This window comes from Xiphophorus couchianus, chromosome 10 (genome assembly GCF_001444195.1).
Source record: "Xiphophorus couchianus chromosome 10, X_couchianus-1.0, whole genome shotgun sequence".
In the NCBI taxonomy this organism is placed as follows: domain Eukaryota; kingdom Metazoa; phylum Chordata; class Actinopteri; order Cyprinodontiformes; family Poeciliidae; genus Xiphophorus; species Xiphophorus couchianus.
The window spans coordinates 11,218,415-11,240,847 of NC_040237.1; the positions used below are offsets into that span (position 1 = coordinate 11,218,415).

The 22,433-nt window shown below is 43.5% G+C and overlaps 2 protein-coding genes across 2 annotated transcripts in view; one reads left to right on the forward strand and one right to left on the reverse strand.

Moving 5' to 3' along the window:
* The window catches only part of srcap (Snf2-related CREBBP activator protein), a 37,101-nt gene extending 24,357 nt beyond the window's left edge, over positions 1–12,744 (forward strand). Inside the window, exons 21-33 of the mRNA XM_028029976.1 lie at positions 131–295; positions 1,276–1,431; positions 1,517–1,861; positions 2,733–2,896; positions 3,165–3,469; positions 3,544–3,746; positions 5,095–5,264; positions 5,497–5,693; positions 5,883–5,997; positions 6,080–6,205; positions 6,296–6,472; positions 6,558–6,641; positions 7,520–12,744. Of these exons, the coding sequence (XP_027885777.1) occupies positions 131–295; positions 1,276–1,431; positions 1,517–1,861; positions 2,733–2,896; positions 3,165–3,469; positions 3,544–3,746; positions 5,095–5,264; positions 5,497–5,693; positions 5,883–5,997; positions 6,080–6,205; positions 6,296–6,472; positions 6,558–6,641; positions 7,520–11,608 (6,296 nt within the window). The 3' untranslated portion in view covers positions 11,609–12,744. The remainder of the gene's footprint in view (positions 1–130; positions 296–1,275; positions 1,432–1,516; positions 1,862–2,732; positions 2,897–3,164; positions 3,470–3,543; positions 3,747–5,094; positions 5,265–5,496; positions 5,694–5,882; positions 5,998–6,079; positions 6,206–6,295; positions 6,473–6,557; positions 6,642–7,519) is intronic.
* Positions 12,745–13,049: 305 nt separating this feature from the next.
* stx4 (syntaxin 4) lies at positions 13,050–22,296 on the reverse strand. The gene is made up of 10 exons (XM_028029977.1): positions 22,092–22,296; positions 21,666–21,770; positions 18,542–18,641; positions 18,276–18,350; positions 18,131–18,201; positions 17,571–17,679; positions 16,130–16,203; positions 14,857–14,994; positions 14,673–14,783; positions 13,050–14,112 (listed from the first exon to the last, which is right to left on the reverse strand). Exons 1-10 carry the CDS (start codon positions 22,119–22,121, stop codon positions 14,035–14,037), a joined length of 891 nt encoding a protein of 296 aa, XP_027885778.1. The 5' UTR covers positions 22,122–22,296; the 3' UTR covers positions 13,050–14,034.
* Between the last annotated feature and the right edge of the window lie 137 nt (positions 22,297–22,433).

Here is a 22,433-nt window from a genome sequence, read left to right on the forward strand (position 1 = left end):
TAAAACTCACATTCATTATCAGCTAGTAAAAATAAAATATTGATTTCAGTGCAGCAGCCTGGTGTTACGCTAAAATATCTGCTCTCAAGTAAAAGAATAAACTAACATTAGTCTTGTTTTTCTATCCCAGCCGGTGAGGTGGTGAGCATCGCACAGCTGGCCTCGTTGGCAGGACGACCAGTGTCATCGAGCCAGGGCAGCAAACCCGTCACCTTCCAGCTTCAAGGCAACAAACTGACTCTGTCTGGAGCGCAGATCCACCAGGTCCCAGCGGCCGGCCCACGCCCAGTTCAAGGTTGTCTGAAACATTTACACAACTATACAGTTTAAATGACGTCGTGGAGGATCTCAATCTGCAGTAGTTAAACCCGGCGTGAGACCAGATTTAGTGTTTGCTACAAATGATGGAAACATGTCTCGGGCGTTTAAAATTAGATTTATTGAGATCCTTGGATCAAACTGACTCTAAATCATGTGTAACAACTGACTTATTTAAATAACTAATTTCACTCGTAGTGAAGAATCTGTTTACATACTAAGCTGTACGCTGCACTTAAAAAAGTACGAATGATATATTTTTAGGGTATGTATTAGAAAAACAAACTGAAAATCGAATAATTTGCTAAAAATTATAGGGAGAAATATGCTTAATATTGCTTCATTATGTCGACCTGTTCATAATGGATCGACTAATCTGACATAGGAGAAATTAAAGATGAGAAAACAAAAAAAGTTAAACCATCTTCCCCAAATCCACCATGATGGTGATGGAGCTCACTCAGTCATGGCTTTTTCTGGACATTGGTAGGTTTCTGCTGCACCGGATGCATGTTCAGAAATGTTGACCTTACAATGTTAATTCTTAAGGAGATTAATTGGGTCTAATGACAGAATCTAGCTGGAAGAGGCTTCATATGAGCAGAATGATCAGAAAACATTACTATTATGAGAGATTAGCATGATGTTTTGAGAAAGATGCTGTATTTTGGCTAAAGTAAGATTTAAATTTTTCTAAATAATAAAAATTAGCTGGACAGTTAATTGAGCAAAAGAGAATAGAGTCTTGAAAATGTCAAGTTGAAAAGTTGGTTTATGCTGCACATAGAAAAAAAAATAAAACCAAAAACTTCTTCAATCTTCAATCTTTCAATCAATGTCAGAAATTGCTTATTTTAATGTTAGTCTTGAGAAGTCTGAACTTCTGAAGTGTAAACTGTGTAGCAACCCGGGTTTTGATTCTGTCTCATTTGGATTTTCCCCCCGTTTCCTCTCCAGGTAACGTGATGCACCTGGTGTCCAGCGGGGTGCAGCATCACCTCATCAGTCAGCCTGCACAGCTCACTGTCCAGACCACAACCGCCACACACGCTGCAAACACACCTGTCGCCAATCCCGCTGCAAACAAGCTGCCGCACAACGCCTCACCCCAAGGTATTTCACCTTTGACCTCCTGTTAATTTAACCCAAGACATAGAAGTTGGTCCTCAAGTTGGGAATTCTCCCTGTTTCATTTCAGTGCCCTCCACCACGGTGAGCAGCCCTGGAGTCGTGAAGATTGTTGTGCGCCAGGCAGCAGGCAAGGAGGGTGGGCCCGTGCCCACACTGGCAGTTGCCCCTTCCCCACGTCTTGCTCCCCAGGCTCCGCCCCCTTCCCTGCACCCTCACACCAACACCACCCCTGTCCGGAGCACGGCTCTCCTGCAGATTGCGCCACGCGCCCCCGGGCCCGGTCCCGGCCCCGCTACGGCTCACTACACTATAGCCCCCCTCAGACCTCCGAGCTCCACCCCAAACCAGCCCCAACCCACCCGGCCAGTCCTCAAGGTAGTGCAGCCGCCCCCCTCCAGCATAGAGCAGCCAGGTGAGACAACATGCTAAGAGGATCTGTTTTCCTGAGCTGCAAGCTTCCCTGGATCCACATTTCCTGCAGATGTTCCCTTCCCAGCAAACCTGTTGCAGTTTCGTTCTTAATCTATCAGCCTGCCTTGTTTGATGTTGCAGTCGTTCAATGTAACAATTGATCTAAAGTCTTAATTTGGAAAACGTTATTTACGTTACATATTTAAAGATAATAAAAATACAGACACAATTTATTCTAACTGTCTGAAGTTAAATCAGACTAAACTTTTGTTTTAAGTTCACCAGAATTATTTCTATCTGCTAAATCCCAGAAAACTTAAACTGATAGTTTTTGTTTTGTAACTTTTTTGTGCAGGAAGGCAATTAACCTTAACACAATTTGTTTGGGTTGTTTTAGTGTAATGAATAGTAATTATTCCTAATGGCCCAATGACTTGAAATAAAATGTTGGCTTATATTTTATACATTAAATATCGTCATTGAAACTAGAGAATTTTTCAGGTGCATAAGGTGTGTGAGGGATATCTTTCAAAACATAACATTTTGTTATATTTTAGTTTGCCTAGAATACCATGACAAGTATTGGTAGCAGTAATAAATTGATATCATATTATATATATATATATATAAATATATTAGTGAATTAAGACAGATTTTTTTTAGTTCATTTGTGTTTTTAAATACAATGTTTGTTGCTGGAAAAGTTTGAGAACTTCCCATAAAATGCTTGAAACGTTATTGAATTTTACTGCAGGAAAATTGTATGAATCCTATGTGTGGTTCCACAGATGCACCCAAGCTGAGTTTGTATTTTGTAGGTTATTAGCCATATGTTAAGTGTTTCTCTGCCTTCTTCTCCATCCTATCCTTAGCTCCAACCGTCGTTGCTGCATCGTCTTCTGTGGCCAAGCCCTCAGCAGCACCTCGAGACAGCAGCGGCCAACCACCGGTAAAGTCGAAGCCCAGCGGGAGTGCAAAGACCAACCTCCCACGCAGGAGGGCACCCCGCCCACCTCTACGCTCTCCTTTCCATGTGGTGAGCGGCTTCTATATCTTTAAATTCAATTTTACTCAGTTTTACTCCAGAACTACAATCTGATGCCCTGTAGATTGTCTTTGTTTCTAGTCTAAATTTCTGCAAAAATAAAGCATGCATGTGAAAGAAATACCTACCGATGGCATGTGAGATTCCTGTGGGTACATCTCGTTTTGGTAATTTATCAGACTGCAGTCTGATTCTGCTCTAGGATTTTGCTTTTTTTGTTCTTTTGCTCACAATCATCTGATTTTCTGTGGTTTAACAGTCATGGTTGGCTGACGAGATGAAACGGCAGCGAGACAGTCGGCTGGACTTCATCTTCCGAGTCAATGAGCGCCACTGTGGGGCGACCCCAGTGTTCGGCCAGGAGGTTTTAAACTTTCTGACATTCCTCCCCGGTCCTCATCCGTCTCCGGCGGCTCTGAAGGCAGAGGGGGAGTGGAGCCGCTCGGGCCACAGCAGCTGTCTGCTCGCGCAGCAGCAGGACTGCTGGTTCCAGAGCCCTGCGTTAAGAGAAGCCATCCACACCCCTGATCAAAGAGTGGAGCTCCTCAGCCATATAATCGACAGGTAGACATTAACAGACGCGTATAAAGCTAATAAAGCAGGGAAGTTTATTTGTTAATGCTTTTTTCTACGTTTAGGTTTGTGTTTGTGATCCCTCCTGTGGAGGCTCCTCTCATCTCCATGCACTGCTGCCATCCTCCTCCGTCTCTGAGCCACAAGCAGGCGGTGTTCTCCTCCACGCTGGCGGGTCAGGTCGCTCCATTAACGCGCAGTCTCCATCGTATCCATTGCAACATGAGGACTCAGTTTCCTGACCTGAGGCTCATACAGTACGACTGCGGTGAGTTCCAGAAGGAGTACTTTCTGTAAAGAGTGGCGGAAAGGGATGTCTAAAAGACCCAAACAGATTCTTCCATCTGAACCGTTGGTCTCTGCAGCTTATCCACAGTTTTCCACATATTGTATATCTAAATCATTGCAGGATTTTTATTTGTGGAGACAGATAAACAATATATTGAAATATGTTAGTCAGAGTCGAAGAAACAAATCAACCGGCTTTCTTTTCAAATGTATATTGCTGCTCTGACTTGTTTATATACAATACAGACCAAAAGTTTGGGCACACCTTTCAATTCAATGAGTTTCCTTTATTTTCATGACTATTGACATTGTAGATTCACACTGAAGGCATCAAAACTATGAATAACACATGTGGAAATATGCACTAAACAAAAAAGTGTAAAACAACTGAAAATACCCCTTATATTCTAGTTTCTTCAAAGTAGCAACCTTTTGCTGTGATTACTACTTTGCACACACTCTGCATTTTCTTGATGAGCTTCAAGAGGTCGTCACCTGAAATGGTTTTCACTTCATAGGTGCCCTGTCAGGTTAATAAGTGGGATTTCTTGCCTTATAAATAGTCATGAAAATAAAGAAAGCCCATTGAATTAGAAAGGTGTGTCCAAACTTTTGGTCTGTACTGTAAGTTCATGTAGCACATTTCAACCACTTTTGCTTTACAAGCTAAAATTAAATAAAATAAATAAAATCTATAACAATGATGTTGCTAAAAGACAAAAACAGCTGTGAAAACAAAAATCTTTAGGTGTAAAAGAATGTCTTTAGTAGAGATCAACGTTCCAGTGTTTCCCAAAATGATCATCTCTAAATCTACACCATAGAGGTCTTTTCTTTTTAGATTAATTTTTAGTATTTTATTAAATAATATTTGTCTGATCCCTAGAATTAAATGATACAGTACTGTTCAGTATCATTTCTGCAGACAAAACAATTCACCAAAATCTTAATAACAGATCTTAAACTTGTAGTTCGAAAAATTTTGTTCAAAGCACAGGAGCTCCGCATAAATGCAGATGGCTTTTCTTTGTAGCATAGTGACTTCACACAGTATGTAAGTTGTATTTATATAGCACCGTTCTCTGTAGTAAAAATCAGTAAAAGCATCATAAACATCGTAACATAGCAGGCCAGAAATATTTGTTTACAAAAAAAAGAGGTCTTAAGTTCCTTCTTAAAACCACCAATAGGATATTTTACCTCAGAAGCTGACATGGACAGTCACCTATTCATCTTTCATATTATGTTCAGAATCACACCTGGGTCCAAATAGCACTTCAGTAATCTCCTAGGTTCGGTATTCTCAAACGGGTGTCCTCTGCATGCAGGTAAGCTTCAGACTCTGCACACTCTGCTGCGAAAGCTGAAGACCGGAGGCCACCGAGTGCTGATCTTCACTCAGATGACTCGCATGTTGGACGTCCTTGAGCAGTTCCTCAACTACCACGGACACATCTACCTCCGTCTGGACGGCAGCACGCGCGTGGAGCAGAGACAGGTTTGGCAAATATTTCCATTTAAACTCCTACTAATAACTGAAATATTGTTCTGAAAAGAAGACTGGGGTAATCTTGTTTGGAAAATCTAACTGACCTAATCTGGCCTTTGACAATAAAACGCTAAACAGTTCTTAGAAGCACTTTCATTAGCTGTTTTTAAATCTGCTACATAAGTAAACGTGGCATTTTGACATGTCTGATTCTCACTGCTTCTCACGCCTTCTTCTGCAGGCCCTCATGGAGCGCTTCAACGCAGACCGACGCATTTTCTGCTTCATTTTGTCAACCCGAAGCGGGGGCGTTGGGGTCAATCTGACCGGGGCTGATACTGTGGTTTTCTACGACAGCGACTGGAATCCCACCATGGACGCTCAGGCCCAAGACCGCTGCCACAGAATCGGCCAGACCCGAGACGTCCACATCTACAGGTGGTGCATTTAATTACATCTGTTTGTCCACAAAAAGCCTGACTTAACAAAAAAATTACACTGATAATTTCAGTTTTAAGTCATATTTGTCCTGTACAATTCAACTGCTAAACAAATTAATGTTAATGCTAGGCTTGATGACGAGCCAAATTGTTTTTTCTAACAGTTTTCATTTTTCTGCTTTTTCAGACTAATCAGTGAGAGAACAGTCGAGGAAAACATTTTAAAGAAAGCCAACCAGAAGAGGATGCTGGGAGATATGGCAATCGAGGGAGGAAACTTCACTACTGCCTTCTTCAAAGAGGTACCAACATCCATCCATGTTTGAGAATGTGTCGATGGAAAAATGAAAGCATTTAATCAGCTAAATGATTCCTTTCATTCAGCAAACCATCAGGGAGCTGTTTGATGTCAACGATGGGGAGAAAAGGGAGGTGGCTGTGGAGCTGTCTGTCCCTCAGGCTGAGGAAGAGGAGGGTGTCAACAAACAGAGCACCACCATCCTGGAACAGGTGAGCTTTTATCCTATCATCTCCCAGCAATACCTTAGGTCCTCATCTCGTCGCTGCTCGACTCATCCCGTTGCTTTACGATCGGTCCAGGCGCTGTGCCGAGCCGAGGATGAGGAGGACATCGTGGCGGCTTCGCAGGCCAAAGCAGAGCAGGTGGCCGAGCTGGCAGAGTTCAACGAGAACATCCCGCTGGACGACGGAGGGGAACAGGAGGAAGTGGAGGAGCTGTCCAAAGCCGAACAGGAAATCGCTGCTCTGGTAGAACAGGTGACTGATGAAGCGGTTCAGGGTTTCCAGATGTTGATCCGGTTCTGTTCGGCTCTCCGCTCACATCTCTCGTGCCTGTCTGCAGCTCACTCCCATTGAACGTTACGCCATGAACTTCCTGGAAGCTTCTTTGGAAGACGTCTGCAAGGAGGAGCTGAAACAAGCAGAGGTAACTTCTCACCTCTGCCTCTTTCATCGTGTTTTACTGAAGAATCATTAGAGGGGAAATATCTGGATAAGATGAGAAGCAGATTTGTTTTCCCTGTGACTTCTACACTCGCTCAAGACAAATATGTGAATTGTATTTGTTTTTGATGGCTGATTAATAAATATTTTCTTAATATTTTATCAGCCATCTGCTCATAACTTTAACCGATCATTGCTGAGAGATTTTTCGTTACCTATTTACTTCAGGAGCTGCATGAACTGGAGCTGCATGGAGAATTTGGCTGGTGCAACTCCAGCCAAATTATGAACAACCAGCTATAAAAATCCTGTTTTCTGACCAGCAAATGTCAAATTCTTACCCTGAATAAAGAGTAAACACAGGTTAACATGTTGTGGACGAGAGCTTCTTCCATCTCTCTGCTTCCTCTTCACTTTTAAACACATCACTGATACTCAAAATACTTCAGCTTAAGTCTTCGCTCGGAGAGAACTGCACTCTGATGAGGCTTAGGTGTGGAAAGTTCACTGAGCAGAAAAAGATTTACCAAGTTATGTGTCAGGGCTGATCATGCCGAAATTGCCCATCTGCTAAACGAATACTTTTATTAAAGTCTATAGTTATGGCTATAAGCCATAACTATGAAAACACCAGAAACAAACATTGTAAATATATCACTTTCAATATAAGATGTTCAAGCTTGACTTTTTGAATTGAATAACTAAAATAAATCTACTTCCTATTGATGATATAGTTTATCTGTATTTTAAGTGTTTGCATTCATATAAAGGAATGGGACCAAAATAACTTAAGAAATTAATTTATTCTGAACATTTACTGAAATCAAAACCTAAACGGTGAATTCTGCTCTTGTGTTTTAGGAGCAGGTGGAAGCTGCCAGGAAGGGTCTGGACCAAGCTAAGGAGGAGGGACTAATGCTCCACCCTACATCAGATGAAGATGACGATGACTTCATGTCAACGCCTGTTTCCACTGAACCCACTCAGCAAGCTCCGGCTCGCCGAGGACGCAAACCTAAGGACAAGACCCTGACCTCCACGCGGACCAGTGGTCGACTTCGCGGAGCTTCGCCTGAAACCGAACCTGAACCGCCGAGAGAAGTGCCTGAAAGACTCCGTATCGGTCTGAGAGGACGAGGAGCTGCCAAAGACTCCACCCCCGTCAAAACGTCCACATCCACCAGGGTTCAAGACTCCAAGTCTTTCAAAGGCTCGTCTCCTGCCAGAGATCACCAGACTGTGAAAACGAGGATTCAACCCAGCCGTTCCCATCCCAGTCCAGTGCCTTCCCCTTCTACGAGCTCTCCTCCTGGAGGGAAGCAGCAGGGCGCCGGAGAGTCCGACTCCAAAAGCTCCAAAGCAGCCAGAGAGGATAAGACAGACGAGAAAGAAAGGAGAATGTCTGAGTCTTCATTAGACTCCAGCTTTGGAGCAGAACATCTGACCAAAGATGATGATGGGCACATGTCTCCTCCCTCCACGAGCTCCAGATCGCCTCGCAAGCGCCAGTCGGCAGATGGCGAGGTGCTCCGGGGCCTGGTGGACGATTCCCCATTAGCCAAAGTCCTGCGGAAACTTCCAGGAAGGCTCGTCACGGTGGTGGAGGAGAAGGAGCCGCGAAGGAGAAGAAGGAGAGGAAGCGAAGCTGGAGCCTCTTCGGAGGAGGTGGCAGTGGAGGAGCATGCCACTGGATGTACTGACGAGCAAAGCAAGGACAACACATCCCAGAGCCCCAATGAAAAGACTAAACTCACTGTGGACAGATCCCCCCAGGAGACCGACTCCAGCCAAAGTCTGACTGTCCACCCTCAGCCTGTCAGAGGTTACCCTCCCTACTCCCCACTTCACCTTTCTCCTGACATGCCAGTGCTGCGAAACCTTCCTGTGCGACGCAGACTGGAGACCGAATCCCGCATGGCGGCTCAGCTGGGTGAGCAGCAGCAGCTTCAGGGTAGAGGAAGAGGAGCACCCCAGACCAAGAAATCAGACACAGAGTCCAGCGTCAACTGCCTTGGGACGCCTAGTAAAAGAAAGAGAGGCCGGCCCCCCAAGATCCCCACTGCTTTACCTGAACCTGAAACCAGAGTGACTTCCTCCCCAATCGAGGACAAGAGCCCCCCTCTGTCCCCGAAGCGGAAGAGGGGTCGTCCCCGTAAAGACTCCACAGTCATGTCAGATTCTGTTTGTGAAGCACAAAGCTCCAGTGTACCACAAACCGACAGCAGAGTCCCCTCAGATTCCCCAACCACAGCTGTTCCCAACACAGTTATAACAGTGTCTGAGTCCACCAGAGCCAACAAAACACCAACGGAGACTTCAAATTCAGCACAGCCCTCTGATGAAAATAAAGTTGAAACATCCATGTTTGATTCCACTCCGATTCAGGTGCCAACCGAACCAGCACCAGTTCCCGCTTCTGCTGCCACATCAATTCCAGTTGAGAATCTCCTCCCATCAACTCTAGTTTCCGCCCCGGAGGCCACAAGTCCCACCTCACCTCCATCAGTCTCAGCAGGATCTCCAACCACTGTTGTTTCTAGAGCTGCTTCAGAACCAACCTCTTCCCCTGTCCCTGTACCTTTGGAACCAACAAAACCGGACTCTTCTAGATCCCCTTCAGACGATGCAGCTTCAAACGCTAGCCCTCCACCTGCTGCAACAGTCCAAACACTTCAGCCTTCATTGGAGCCTGGTAAAACAGAAAGTGTCATCACAACAGATGACTTGCACACAACTACAACTGCTGCTCCACAGGAGGACTCTGCTGCACCTCAAGAACCAGCTATTACCTCGACTCCACATGGAGGTCAGGAGGTTACGAAGGCGACTTCAGAAACACTTTCAGGTGCAACGCAAATGCCTCAGGCCAACCAGTCAAACAGCACAACTCCAGAAGAAACCGAGCAAAGAACCTCACCAAACTCAAACATGTCTGATGAGACTCCTGCAACAGTTACTCTGTCTGCTGAAGACGATACTCCGTCACCAAAGACAGAAGAGACTGTAGCCCAGATCCAGTCAGTTTCCACACCACCACCGACTGAAACGGCTTCAGAGGCTCCGGTAGTGCCAGAACATGAAAGTTCTACAGAAGCATCTGCCCAGCCCAACCCTGAAGAAACCTCTGACGCAACGTCTGCTGAGACGAACACATTTGCAGAAATGTGTTTACCTTCAACAGAGGAAGTCAGCGCAACGTCTTCTACCACTGCAGCAGAAGCTGAGAGTATGATGGGAATCTCATCATCAGAAAGTCCTTCAGAGATTAGATCTACATCAACCTCTACAGCCATGGAAGCAGTGCAAATATCAGCTGCCGCCTCTGATTCGTCTCCTTCGGTTTCCACTACCCAAACCGCTGCAACCATTTCCCCAGTGGAAGAACCGTCCGCGTCTACCGATGCTTCTGAAGAGACTCCCACCAAGACGCCTCTCCAGACGGATGAAAGCGCTGAGAAATCAGCTCCAATAAGGGAAACTAAAGGAGACTGTGAAGTAGAAATAGTTGCAGATGCTATGAAGGATGAAGCAGAGTCCAGTAAGGAGAAGAGCTGTACGTCACCTCCTAAGAGGAGAAAGGAGGAAACTTCCTCTGACCCAGGAAAGGAAAAAGAAGAACCAGAAGCTGCTCCTTTGAAAGATAGAGATGAAAAAGAAGCAGACCAGGAAGCTGCTGAAGATCAGAAACTTTCCAAGCAGAAGAGATCCATCAGCCGTGAGAGCAGCCAGGAATCAGTGCGCTCCTCTTCTCCATCGTCTGGGAGCTCTTCATCGACCCTCACTAGACACGCTCACCACAAGAAGACCTACGAGAACAGACATCCTGCCAAGAAGAGGCGAACAGACGCATCTGAGGGAGAGCCTGAGGAGAAGGAGGAAGATGAGGAAGAGACGAAGAATGAAGCTGTGACGGCTGCCTCTCACAGGAGACGGTCCGGGTCTTCCTCTTCCTCCTCTGACTCTGACAGCAGTGAGAGCAGGACCCGACTTACCCGATCTGCCAAGCGCCGCCTGCAGGACGAGGAGAAGGAAGAGGGCAACAAGGAGAGCAAGGACGTGAAAAATACACACAGCTCTGACAAAAACACATCAAACAATGCCACCGCATCCACTGGGGGGGAGTCGGGAAGTGACACTTCTTCTGTCAGGATGACCAGGAAGTCCACGGGACCTCAGCCGTCACAGGATAGCAAAGCACAGACAAACAGCGCCCCCTTGTTGCTGCCCGAGCCGGAGGTTTTAGGGAAGCGTTGTTCGGCCCTGAATGCGGCTGCCAAGCTTCTAGCCATGAAAGGCAGAGTGGACACTCCTGGTCACACGCCACGGAAAGATTCAGCAGCTAAAGCTGCTGCTGCATCCACTTCCGACAAAAACCAAAAGCCTAAAGTCCCGGCCTCTCCTCAAAATAACTCTGTAAATCCGAATAACAACAAGAGCAAAAGCGGCAAACCTTCAACGCCAGATCAGGCGAGCCGCACTGCTTCCCGCTCCACCAGGCAGTGTCCCGGTCAGCTGGTTCCGCCGCTGGAGGTGGAGTACAAGAGGCCCAAACCAGAGGAGAAGGACAGTAAGAAGTTGTCCAGAGGGAAGGAAGGCGAAGGCCACAGCGCCTGCAGTAGCATGAGCAGCGACTGCGAGGGCGACTGCGGCGGGCGGAGCAGCCGGAGCCGCAGCAGCAGCAACAGCAGCCAGCGCACCCGCAGCATCAGCTCGCAGAACACGGAGCGTAGAGGCTCCCGGGCCGCGTCCTCAGGCAGCGAGCGGGACAGCGACAGGAGAGACAGGCGGAAGGACGGCAGGAAGTCCCAGGAGGTAACGAGCAGCCCGGGAGCAGAGGGGATGCCGGACAGGGTGCTGCGGAGCGTCGCTGCGCTCGCAGCGGTGCAGGCGCGCTCTCCAGCCGCAAGCACCCGCTCCTCCTCCTCCAATCAGCAACGCAACAAGACATGACCAGAGTGCCAAAGATTTACAAAAAGAGTTAAAAGCAGAAACAAGAGCATGTCACAATCTCTAGGGCTGCTGTGCAGGGAGTGCGTGCTGCACGAAGCAGACACCTCCCTGCTTCCCTTTCTGAACCGAGCCGGTCCCCCCTCACTGCCGGGTGGTGCCTGCTGGAGAGGGGGGAGGCGCAGGGATACTGGACTGACGACAGAGGAGGTGCAGCGGTTTAATTCACCTCCAGGGACGAAAGGTGCAAGGTTAAACACGTAAAGTACTGTAATTATTAAAGACTGGAAGCCAGAGGTGGGACTTTACAGCACCCTCTATTGGGGGGGGTTTCACATAGAAATTAATTTGTCCAACATTTGCACCCTGAAGTGACCCGTTTATTGTAACTTGGAGGTTTGAGAATAACTGCTTCTGCAACTTCCATCAACTCTCGTTTCTTTTGAGAAGTTATGCATATTTTTATGATTTCTTCCAGGGTGTTAGGAAGAGAGCAGGTCTGTCAGAGCGCTGGATAACCCCCCATCCCATGTTACCCCCACCCAGTCAGTTCTGTTCATCGAATTAATTTGCACATTAAGAGGAGATAATGTGGCTTTTTCAGTACGTTTTGGTGTTTCACATGAACTGGGTTAATCGGTCCTTAGTATCTTGCAGTGTATCTACAGTTTGAAAAATGTACTGATTGAACAGTTAACGCTAAAGTCTTGTATTTATACTGAATTAAGGGGGTAAGTGTTTTTGTGAAGAGTGCCTGTCGGGCCTGATGGTTTCCCGACCTCAGACCACCTTGTTGAATCTCCTGACGTGGATCGCTTCACATTCTCGTTCCAAAATAAAAAAACAAACTCAAAATATATGATCAGCATCATCAGCGCTAACAGGTTTCTTCTCACCCCGACATCTCTTCGTCGCCCTCCGTTCATGTAAGAGGAAATATATGTGAATAAAATGAGCGGTACAGCTCCAGATGACGGTAAAATTTAATTTTGATATCTGTTGGGAAAGGGTGATTCCTGGTGATGGTCTTACTTTTGGTTCGTCTCTCTATTTGTTGCATTCCTTTGATCCCTTGTTATTCCACCTTGTTTTACTTGAAGATTAAGACATTTGCAGTTGAATAAAAAGACCAAAAATTGCTGCTTTTGTGAGTTTTTGGAGGATGATTTTAAAAAAAAATGTTGGGGGGGCATCAGAGTAGTAGAACTTTATTTAAAAACATTCATGCAACCTTTATCAGATATAATATTACACAGTAGGAACTTTTTTTTTGCTACTTAGTGGACCTTTCCCAACATTTTCCCCAGTCACTGAAATCAGCTCAACTTTTAATGAGGTGCTAGCAAAAACGTGAATGACCTGAATTTCATCTGACTCTATGAAGCAGCCCCTCCCCCACTTGCTGCTGGATGAAATAAGGCAACATCACCATTCCTCATTTCACAAGGACAAACCTGGCTTTTTTTTATATATATATATATATTTCCAGTCATAAAACAATAGGGAGCAATTAGTTCATGATATATTTTTATAGATGCAGTGGGTTTTGATTCCGGCTCATGCCAAGGACAGAGTCATCACGATGCGACAAACTGAAGGGAAAAAAGTAACCAGTTTAAGCAGGAGTACAGCTGTGATGCAAAGACTGAATTAAAACAAAAGGTTTAAAAACTCAACTCCATCCCTTCTTAACAGCGTTAGTGCATAACATAATGTTCCCAGCCCTATATAAAGGAGAAGGCACGGTTTTAAAGATTTTCCTCATTTGTATTTGTCGCCGAAGCTTGCACAACGTTCCAATCATTTATACAAGCTTCTCAGACTAAAGTGTTACGTCTTTATAAGGCAGCTTCTTACACCAGGGACCGAAAAAACCTATTTACACTCGTTACACGAAAGCGGTTTGATAGTTAAAAAACTAAACAAAAAGAAAAACAAATGTAAATCTGCAACATTACATTATGTACAATTATATTAGTCTCTTCTGTAAGGCTATAAAAAAAATGTTTTAAGGTCTCTAATTTCATGCAAGAGGCGTAACAAGAATCAACAGTTTTTCCTGAGAACAGCATAATCAGTGTCGGGGCTTAAATACTGCAGCGTGCCTTGCTCAAGGTCACTTATAGTTCCTCTTTTTGTTTTCCCTTCTGCAAGAAGGAGGTGCAGCTGAAGTAACAGTGAAGGCGGCCTCAGAGTCGTGGAAAAAGAAACCCGACAAAAACCCGCAGCACGAAACCGCAGGCGAGATTGATGGTCGAGCGCGTCTCCCCTCGGAACGTAAATGAGGATGGACAGCTGTGTTAAGAGGAAGACGAGGACGTGAAGAGGATACAGGAGGAAGGTGTGGACACGCAGACTAAATTCGCCCGTGCTTCCTTGTGGGCTTGATGAATCGATGGATTTACACAATGTGCTTGAGCCAGGTGTCGCTACGCGAAAGAGGAGACCACTGCGATGACTATGATGAGGAGGAGGATGGCCAAACAGATGGCAATCCAGATCTTTTTCTGCAGTGGAAAGAAAAGAAAAGATGTTAAAATTGAAACAAGAGAAGCAAAAAAAAAAATACAAAGAAAACCCTAAACACTTTCACATTCATATAAAACTGACCATGCAAAGTGCAAAATGTGTCAAAACCAACATCGCTTTGAACACATTACAATGATGTTGAAATTTGAATTTCTTTAGCAGGAACAGATTTTCTGAGCTGATGGGAAAATTGAGGGAGCTAAATACAAGGAAACTGTTCATTCATAATGTTTTGCAACATTAACACTAAGGGAAATCTGCAGTGCTTCACAGGACAAAAACAAGTAGAAAGTAAACTAGAATTTGCCTAAAAGGGAAGCTTAATATGTCACACACACATAACTATCGCATAAAAAAAACATGCAGATTTTAAAGGCCGGTTTAAATCCAAGCTTCAGTCTTGCACTTCCATCATTGGAGCAGAAATATTTGTGTTTTTTGAAGTTTCCAAAACTGAAGACGAGTGTTAAATTTTTGGAAGCTTGTGTTTTCATAGGTGGACTTGAAACTAGGTGGGTGGAAAGCGGACCATGTTTACCTTGCGGGCGCTGCTCTGATACGTGACGGCTTGCTCTAGGTTGGCCTTCGCTTTCTCCACGTAGTTCGAAGACTGGTTGATGTTGTTTTCAATCCTGTTCACCATTTCCCCCTGGAGACGACAAAGGCGTCAGACTCAAACCTTCTTCAGAGAAGGCTGAAGGCTCGTCATCGCTGCGGTTTACCTGGGCCTCCACCTCCATGGCGAGGTACTGGAACATGTCGTGCAGCTCTCTGATGCTCCGCTCCAGCTTGAGGATCTCATCGTGTCTGGACTCGATCTCATTCAGGGCCTGCTTCGTGGCCTGAGCATCGATAAGGATCTGGACACCAGAGAGGTTTGTGTTTGTGTCTCATGTTTTAACAGACAGGAATCCTCACTCTACGCCACGGTGACACCAAAATGCTACAGTTGATTCAACCACAGACATTCGTATTGGGTTATTATGTAGTAGACCAACTCAAAGGAATGCATAGCTTAAAAAAGAAAAAAGTTACATTTGAGCAATGTTTGCAAATAATAACTTGAATACATGCATATGTATTTAGCCATATTGACTGATTAAGCTGTCACAGTAAATGAACCACGATAAATTAAAATAAGCTCAATTTGCATTCTGATGATTGATATTTTCTAAAGAGCCATTTTGTTTACATCCATTTTATTTATGGTTTCGGTTGTGTGTGTTTTTATTTTCACCTTATTGTTTTTGGTTGTCGTGTTTTACTTGGAAAATTTAAGATGTCTTCCAATTCCAGCGTACAAAATTAAACTTTATTGGGTTTTGAGAGGGCGAACTTGCATTATTATGGCATTACTAATGCATTACTTGAAAACAGTCTCAAAACGACAGTTTTATCGTTTACAGAAATAATTTCTGAGACCATTTATCGTCCAGTAATACTTGTTATTGTGACTGGCCAACTCTGAAACTTGTCAAGGCCTCAGGAAGAAGGCGATCTCAGCAGAGCTTTCTGGTCTACATGAAAATGTAAACCAACCCTCTGCGTTTAACCCTCCAGCAGGACACTAACCATAAGCGTACAGCCAGAACAACGACGGAACGGTTTATGCAAGCGTTTCTATATGGTAGAACGGCCAAGTCAAAGTCTAGATTTAAATCCAATTGGGAGTTTGTAATAATTGAATAAAAAGTTTTCAGTTTTATTTGCAACAAAACGTCCCTCATTTTTCATCCAATTCTCATGTCGGACACCTTCGTGTTGGTCTGTGGCATAAAAACCCCTAAAAGAAGCAGAGAGGTTTGTGGTTCTAATGTGAAAAGATCAGGGGATGAGTACTTTAGGGTATTTAATCTAGTCTAACTAGGATTTTCTTACCAAATCTGGTCCAGTTTAAAAGAAGAGAAAAAAAAAAAATCAAACCTGTCAACCTGACTGACAGCAGCTAATCTGTGTTTCCAGGGTTACCGCCTATTTCTCTTCCAGAGAACTCACATTCTGAGTGAAAACATCTGTCTGGCCGCTTTCGAGCATCGAGTCCAGCTCCTCATCGGTCACGTTGGCGCCAGCTGAAATCGGAGGGTAAAGCAGATCAGAGTTTGGAACAATAACAAAGCTACATGCAGATCTGTGTGCTGTGCTGTGCTAACACCGTGGACGCCTAAAACCTGCCCGAGGAGCCGCTGACGTCTGGCTCAGGTTCGAGACTCTCCAGGAAGCTGCGACTCTTTCACAGCCACTTTGACTGTTTCTATGTCAATACAGCTGGCACATGGAGTACTGTTTCAAGTAAGTGTGTGAACGGATTGTGTGAAGGTATAAAGTCATGGGACATGAGTTTGTTTGCTGACCTTTAACTAGAACCGATCATCGTTGCCACATCAGACTTTTCCGAGACAAACTGAGCAACAAAACTCAGTCAAAAGTTCAACAATTTTTCGTTCCCATCTGTGTTTAATGTAAGAGTGGCTCATCTGCCTCCAGTTCAGAGAAATTCTGATCATCCCTGAAACTTAACAATATTTTGCTTCATTCGTGGCAATGCAAGATCGTTAGATTTGCAACTCAACACCAACCTTTGCAGATGAATTTTTGCAGCTCATTGTGTGTGGTTTATTTATAAAAAACAGCAACACCAGCTACAAAAACTGTCTAGATTGGTTTACCAAAGTTGGGAAGAATCTGCAGCTTTTTATGTCGTATCACACAGATTTATAATTGTTGGTTGTTTTTTTACACTATACATGTTTGAGAGCAGAAAGAACAACATGACTTGTAATTTAGTCTGTGTGAACAACACTGAGAAAAGTCAAAATATTACTTTGACCAATATGTCAATATTAGTAAGAAAAGCTCAACCAAGAGGTATTGGTTTTGTTGTTTTATTTCTTTACTTTTTTAAAAAATATAAAGCTACATTTCCACATAAAAGGTAATCAGGGTTGTGTTTATAAATGGATTGAATACATACTTATTATTATAAGCAGATTCTCATCTGTAACTCAATTCTTCTTTATCCTGAATGCAGTCAATGAAAGTGCAAAGGTTCTGATTTGCAAACTTTTATCATCTTGAAATCCCAGAGGCAAAGTTCAGATAAACAGAAACAAAAACGAACACGATTGTTGCATCATCAGGGAGAGTTAAGAAATGCCACCAGCAGAGCCGTCAACCTCCAAATGTCCCCTTCTCCTTTTTAAGCATCAATATTAGTATTTCTTTTTCCAAATTTGCATTTATGCGACGTGTATAAATGTTAATCGGTTGTAGCCGTTAAAACCAATGTGACAAAGGAGTCTGGCGATGACTGTCATGGCAACCGGCAGCAGCTGAGCCAAAGAGGAAGTGATGCCTGATTTTTTTTTTTTCCAAGCAGAATAAAACCACAGATACAAACTGTAGAAAGAGAAAGTAAAACGGAGCTTGGTGGACTCACTAATCTTCAGCTGGCGCTGTATTCGCTCCACGTTCCGGTCTCTGTACTGGGACTGGATGGTGTTGCAGTGGCCCATCAGCTCCACAAACTCCTTGGACAGAACGCCGTGCTGAGAAAAGAGACACGAACCATTTCAGGTCTGGGAAACGAGCAGCAACGTCGCTCTTCTGAAGAGTGTCCAAAAACGTAATTAAACAGCTGCGGCTCTCAAACTGACGTGATGAAAAAGTTCATTTATTTCAGACGTCTTCTGCATCCCAGCATGTCAACGGAAAGTTGAGTGGAAGGGAAAAAAAGTGTGGTCATGTTGTTCTGTGGTCTTCTTGTCAGATGAATTTTTAAAAATTATTTTATTTTATTTGGAAAATCAGGTTCTCAGAGTGTTGCTCCCAAACATTATAACGGAAGATTCAGTGGAAGGAAAAAGTGTAAAGCAGGCCATTTAGAACGCTGTATTCTAATCCATGTATTTGTTCTTGTGGCCTTTTCTCAACTACCAAATTGTACATAGAGCCTCCAGGAAAAAACAAACAAAACATGTTTCCCTGTTGAGACGCTACCTGAGTGCGCTGCATCCGAATGTTGATTGGAATATATTTGCCATCGTCGTCTCCCTTTTTAGGCTCGATACCTGTGGAGAAAAAGTGGCGACGGTTGAAATCTGACGGGCTGGGGACCAAAGACGTCCACTTGAAAAGCACTTACTCTTCAGCTTCTTCTGGATCTGACCCGCCAACGTCTTGATCTCGTCTCGAAGAGTTTGGAGCTCTTTCTTCATACCTGGCCGAGGATTCAGAGAAGGTCAAGTACCAGTGTGGATATTCTATCTAAACATGCATCAGATATGTTCCTGGGGAAGTGTTTAGCTCAATTAAAGATGAAACATTTTTATTAAGAACAGAGTTTTATTATTCCCTTTCTGTCTGTTTAGAGCAGCTGAAGTGAATGACGTTCTGGATAAAAACACGTACTCTCTTCTGGCAGCGCCACACCCAGCACGGTTTTCTGCTTGTTCTCCAATTCCGTGACCATCCTCTTGAGTGCGTGCAGGCACTCGTGAATATCTTGCACCTGCAACACAAAAGTTGCAATTTGTTTTTCTTATATTTCAGACAATGACAACGTTGTTTTGGTAAACAACTTAAGATGCTTTATAAATCGCTTCCATCGTCTTCTCATCCCTCCACCGCTGACCCAGTTAGTATTGCTTTTAAAAGACATTTTAAATCATTAGTGAAAGTAAACGTCGTCTCTGTTTGAGGAACTTTTTGCCCCTGGATTATGAAACAGCTGGACATTAGCCGAGGGCAGAAAACGCGTCACAGCGTATGCAACAGCTGGGACAGAAAACCAGAACCAGGAGCAACAGCCAGAGCAACGAGGCAACCTCAAATGCTGTTTATGAGCATCAATTTTACAAAATAAAAATACTTCTTGTTTTTTTTACAGCAGTTCTTAGTTTGTATGTAACCTTAGCAGGAAACGCATGCTGACGTAACATTTTGACAGCTGCATCGTTGTACTGCTGTTCCTTACGAGAAAAGCACGGACCAGTTATGTGGAGAAATATGAGACTAACGTAACAAAATGAAGGCTGACGCCTGTCCGACAGGGCTGTTCAACTGAGAGTTTCCAGTTGCAGATGTTGTTACAAGACGTCAATTCCTACCGCGGTGAACGACAGGCGGACTGGGTTCACTAACAGCTCTTATAAGTCACTCAGTAGGGTGCTGGTTTGTTAGATTTCCAAGCTACTGCTCCAGTAGTTACTGCAGTTCTCCCCAATGAATATATATAATTACTGCACGAGGTGGACAAAGTATAAAGAACCAACAAGTTGTCAGGAAAGGCTCAATTATTGTTCAGTGATTTAAAGTTTTGATGGTGCATTTAGTTAAGTTTCTCTTCCACTAAGGGGAATATGATTAGTAAGACAAGATATTTATCAGAATAATAAAACTGCATTATTATAGTCCAGGATGGGTGGCCTTATTTTTCCATTAAAAAAAAAAGTTTTTATTTATTTGCTAATAGATGACATTTGCTAGCTCCTCATCAGTGGATGGTTGTTTATTATGGTAACAGGACAGGAGTTTACATCAGCAGATAATGACCCTGCTTGGTCACGTTGATTGGTAATTTCACTCAAACTGCCATGAAAAAAAAGAAAAAAAAAACACCTTTGTTTTTGTTTTTTTGCTTTTAAGTTACTTTTATGGCCACTTCTTTTCTCACACCAAGATCTTTTGAACTGAAACCAAGAATCCTCATCCACGGCCTCAGCCAGAGGAAAGGGATTACTAAGGCCTAACATGTCGTCAAAACAACCAGTCTGTGTGATATTTAAACCCCAGGCAGTGTTGCCCTGATTTTAACACTTTCAGAAACTGGATGCTGTGTTTGTATATTATTACGACAAAGTCACATTTCTCCCTTTTCATGCTTTTTGGGCTCCAGTAGCTTGATTAGTAATAATGCTCCTGGACTCACAATCACCTCTAAAAACATAAGTTTTGGCCAATTATATGCTCCAGTTTTGAGTTTTCTGATGATAAAAGTAAATACATTTGCTTGTTAGCAATGTAGCCATTCATCATTCTGATGTTTTTTTATGTCATTAGAAATCTTATGCATATTAATACAACTAAAGCCAATGGAGCAGCTGTACAGCATGTAGTCTGCTTGCATTTGTTTTAGAATCACAACAAAAACAAAACTAAATGTTTCCAGACTGGAAAACCTCCATTTTCTGATATGATGGGAACCCAGACAAGCCAGACGAAAGCAACTAAAGCATGTTATAAAGCAGATATGAAATACAAACCAAAGAGGCTTTGTGCGTAAACTCTTTCCAGCTATTACCATGGTAACAGCGAACTGGAAAGGTTGCCATCCATTGGTCAATAAAAACAGAAACTGAAAGTGTTTGACATCACAAATGGCTGATACTGGATATCTTCATACAGCCTGGAAAAATGTTGTAATGTACCTTGATGATGCACAATACAGAGGGTTTAAATGAGATATGTGAAATAAGACTAAAAACTTTGCAAGATGTGATTTTTTTTTCCTTTTTATTTTTCGTAACTTAAACGGAGCGTATTCATAACAAATGTAATCTCGAGCCACTTGACATGGCAAGTTAAATAAAGAAAGATGCACTAAATTCAACCCAACCACACAGATGGCTTGACATTCAAATACAATTTGATCCTAATTATAATGAAGTCACATTCAGTTCATTATGCTAGCTGGAATAAACAAAAGGGTTGCCGTCAAAGGGAACGTGGTCATCTGCAGTGAGTCACTAACTCTGCAGCAACACCTCCTGCTTACTGAAGCTTCCTTGAGTTTATTCTGGAACTGAACAATGTACTCCTGGAGCTGCAAATACTTTAGGTTGGATGTACAACAACCAGACAGGAAGTGTTGTTGGACATAAATGAGAAAAATCTTCTGCAGGTCATTTGATAGGAGCTTTAGTTATGAATCCAATATAAAATCCTATTTTACCCTAGACAAAAAAAACAAAACAAAACAGATTTTTCAACAAATCTGCAAAACTCACTCACACAAAACCTACAGATTTTTTTTCTGATTTTTACTGCAAATTTTTCTAAAAATTAGCTGAAAACTTTGGGTTTCGGTGACTGCTGCCGTCACACCTTAGCACAAATACCATACAAATTGTTTACAAATACTTATAAATTAGCGCCACAAAAGCTGTGATTTTGATTGTTAAAAAAATCCTGGATGGACTCATCAGTGTGAAGACCTTCAATATTACTTAATTTTAAGAAACACGTACTGCGGCTCCTCAGATATTTACTGATATTTTAACAGTTGGATTGGTTTTATTAAAACATTCCCTTTAAGAGCGCTCAGGTTTTTCATATGGCCCCAAATGAAAATGAGTTTCACAACCCTGCTGTAAATGAAGGGGTCCAACTTTTCAACGTACACATACGATCGTGGTCATTTCTAAAACTCTTTCAATAATAATAACAACAACAATAATAACCTTTTGGGTAGCATATTTAGGGATGTTTCAAGTCGTCTGGATGAGGTTTCACACCTCCTCTCAGCTGGCCTCACCTTTCTGAAGAAAGCCTCATTGTCCTTGTCATCTTTCGCTGAAGATGTTCCAGGTTTGGTCATCAGAGCTTTGCTTTCGTCGTCGTCCTCTGAAGCGTTGGCATTCTGTATAAAAACAGATCCACAGAAACATGAGCCCTTTGCTGGACTTCACTGGTTTTGTGCTGCTTTTCCCTGCAGCTCTGCCCAGTCTGCCTCCCGGCCTCACACATCCTAACGGAAGCTCTCGATGCAGAGCCGCCCTGCTCCCAAAAATACTCAGAAACAGCCATTAAACACCGCTGTTTTCACACCATAACCCGTGCTGTTATTTTAGTAAAAGCTGTCACCACAGACTGGAGCTTAAAGTCGCTCCTCGACTACACCATTAACTTTTCTTTTTAGCAGGTTAGCTCGCTAATGCTAGCCGCTAACTTTGAAACTCACGCTTCCCAATTCTTTTGTTCGGTCCCGCATTTTTCCGAGAGAAGTTTACGATCCGACGTTGAAACCCGCTGCAACTCGACGCCGAAAAGAAACAATGGCTGTTCCCGATGATGAAACTCCCGAAATGTTTCCTCTTCTGTCATTCAACAAGTAAATTCCAGTGTAGTACACTTCTTCTTCTTCTGCGGTCAACACAGCGGCCACCAACTCTTGGACGCCACCGTGTGGCAGATGCTGTTATCAGCTAAAACACATTGTTGCGGTCCATATTAAAAACTTTTCACACCGCTTTCATTTTTGATATTTTGACACTTTACTGCATGCGTGGTCAGACTAGCCAAC

Coding starts and splice junctions, on each gene's coding strand:
- stx4 (XM_028029977.1), bottom strand. CDS start 22,121: ATGCGGGACCGAACAAAAGAATTGGGAAGC. Junction 21,771..22,091: donor GAACAAAAGAATTGGGAAGC/GTGAGTTTCAAA, acceptor GTTTTTATACAG/AATGCCAACGCTTCAGAGGA. Junction 14,113..14,672: donor ATCAGAGCAGCGCCCGCAAG/GTAAACATGGTC, acceptor TTTCCACTGCAG/AAAAAGATCTGGATTGCCAT.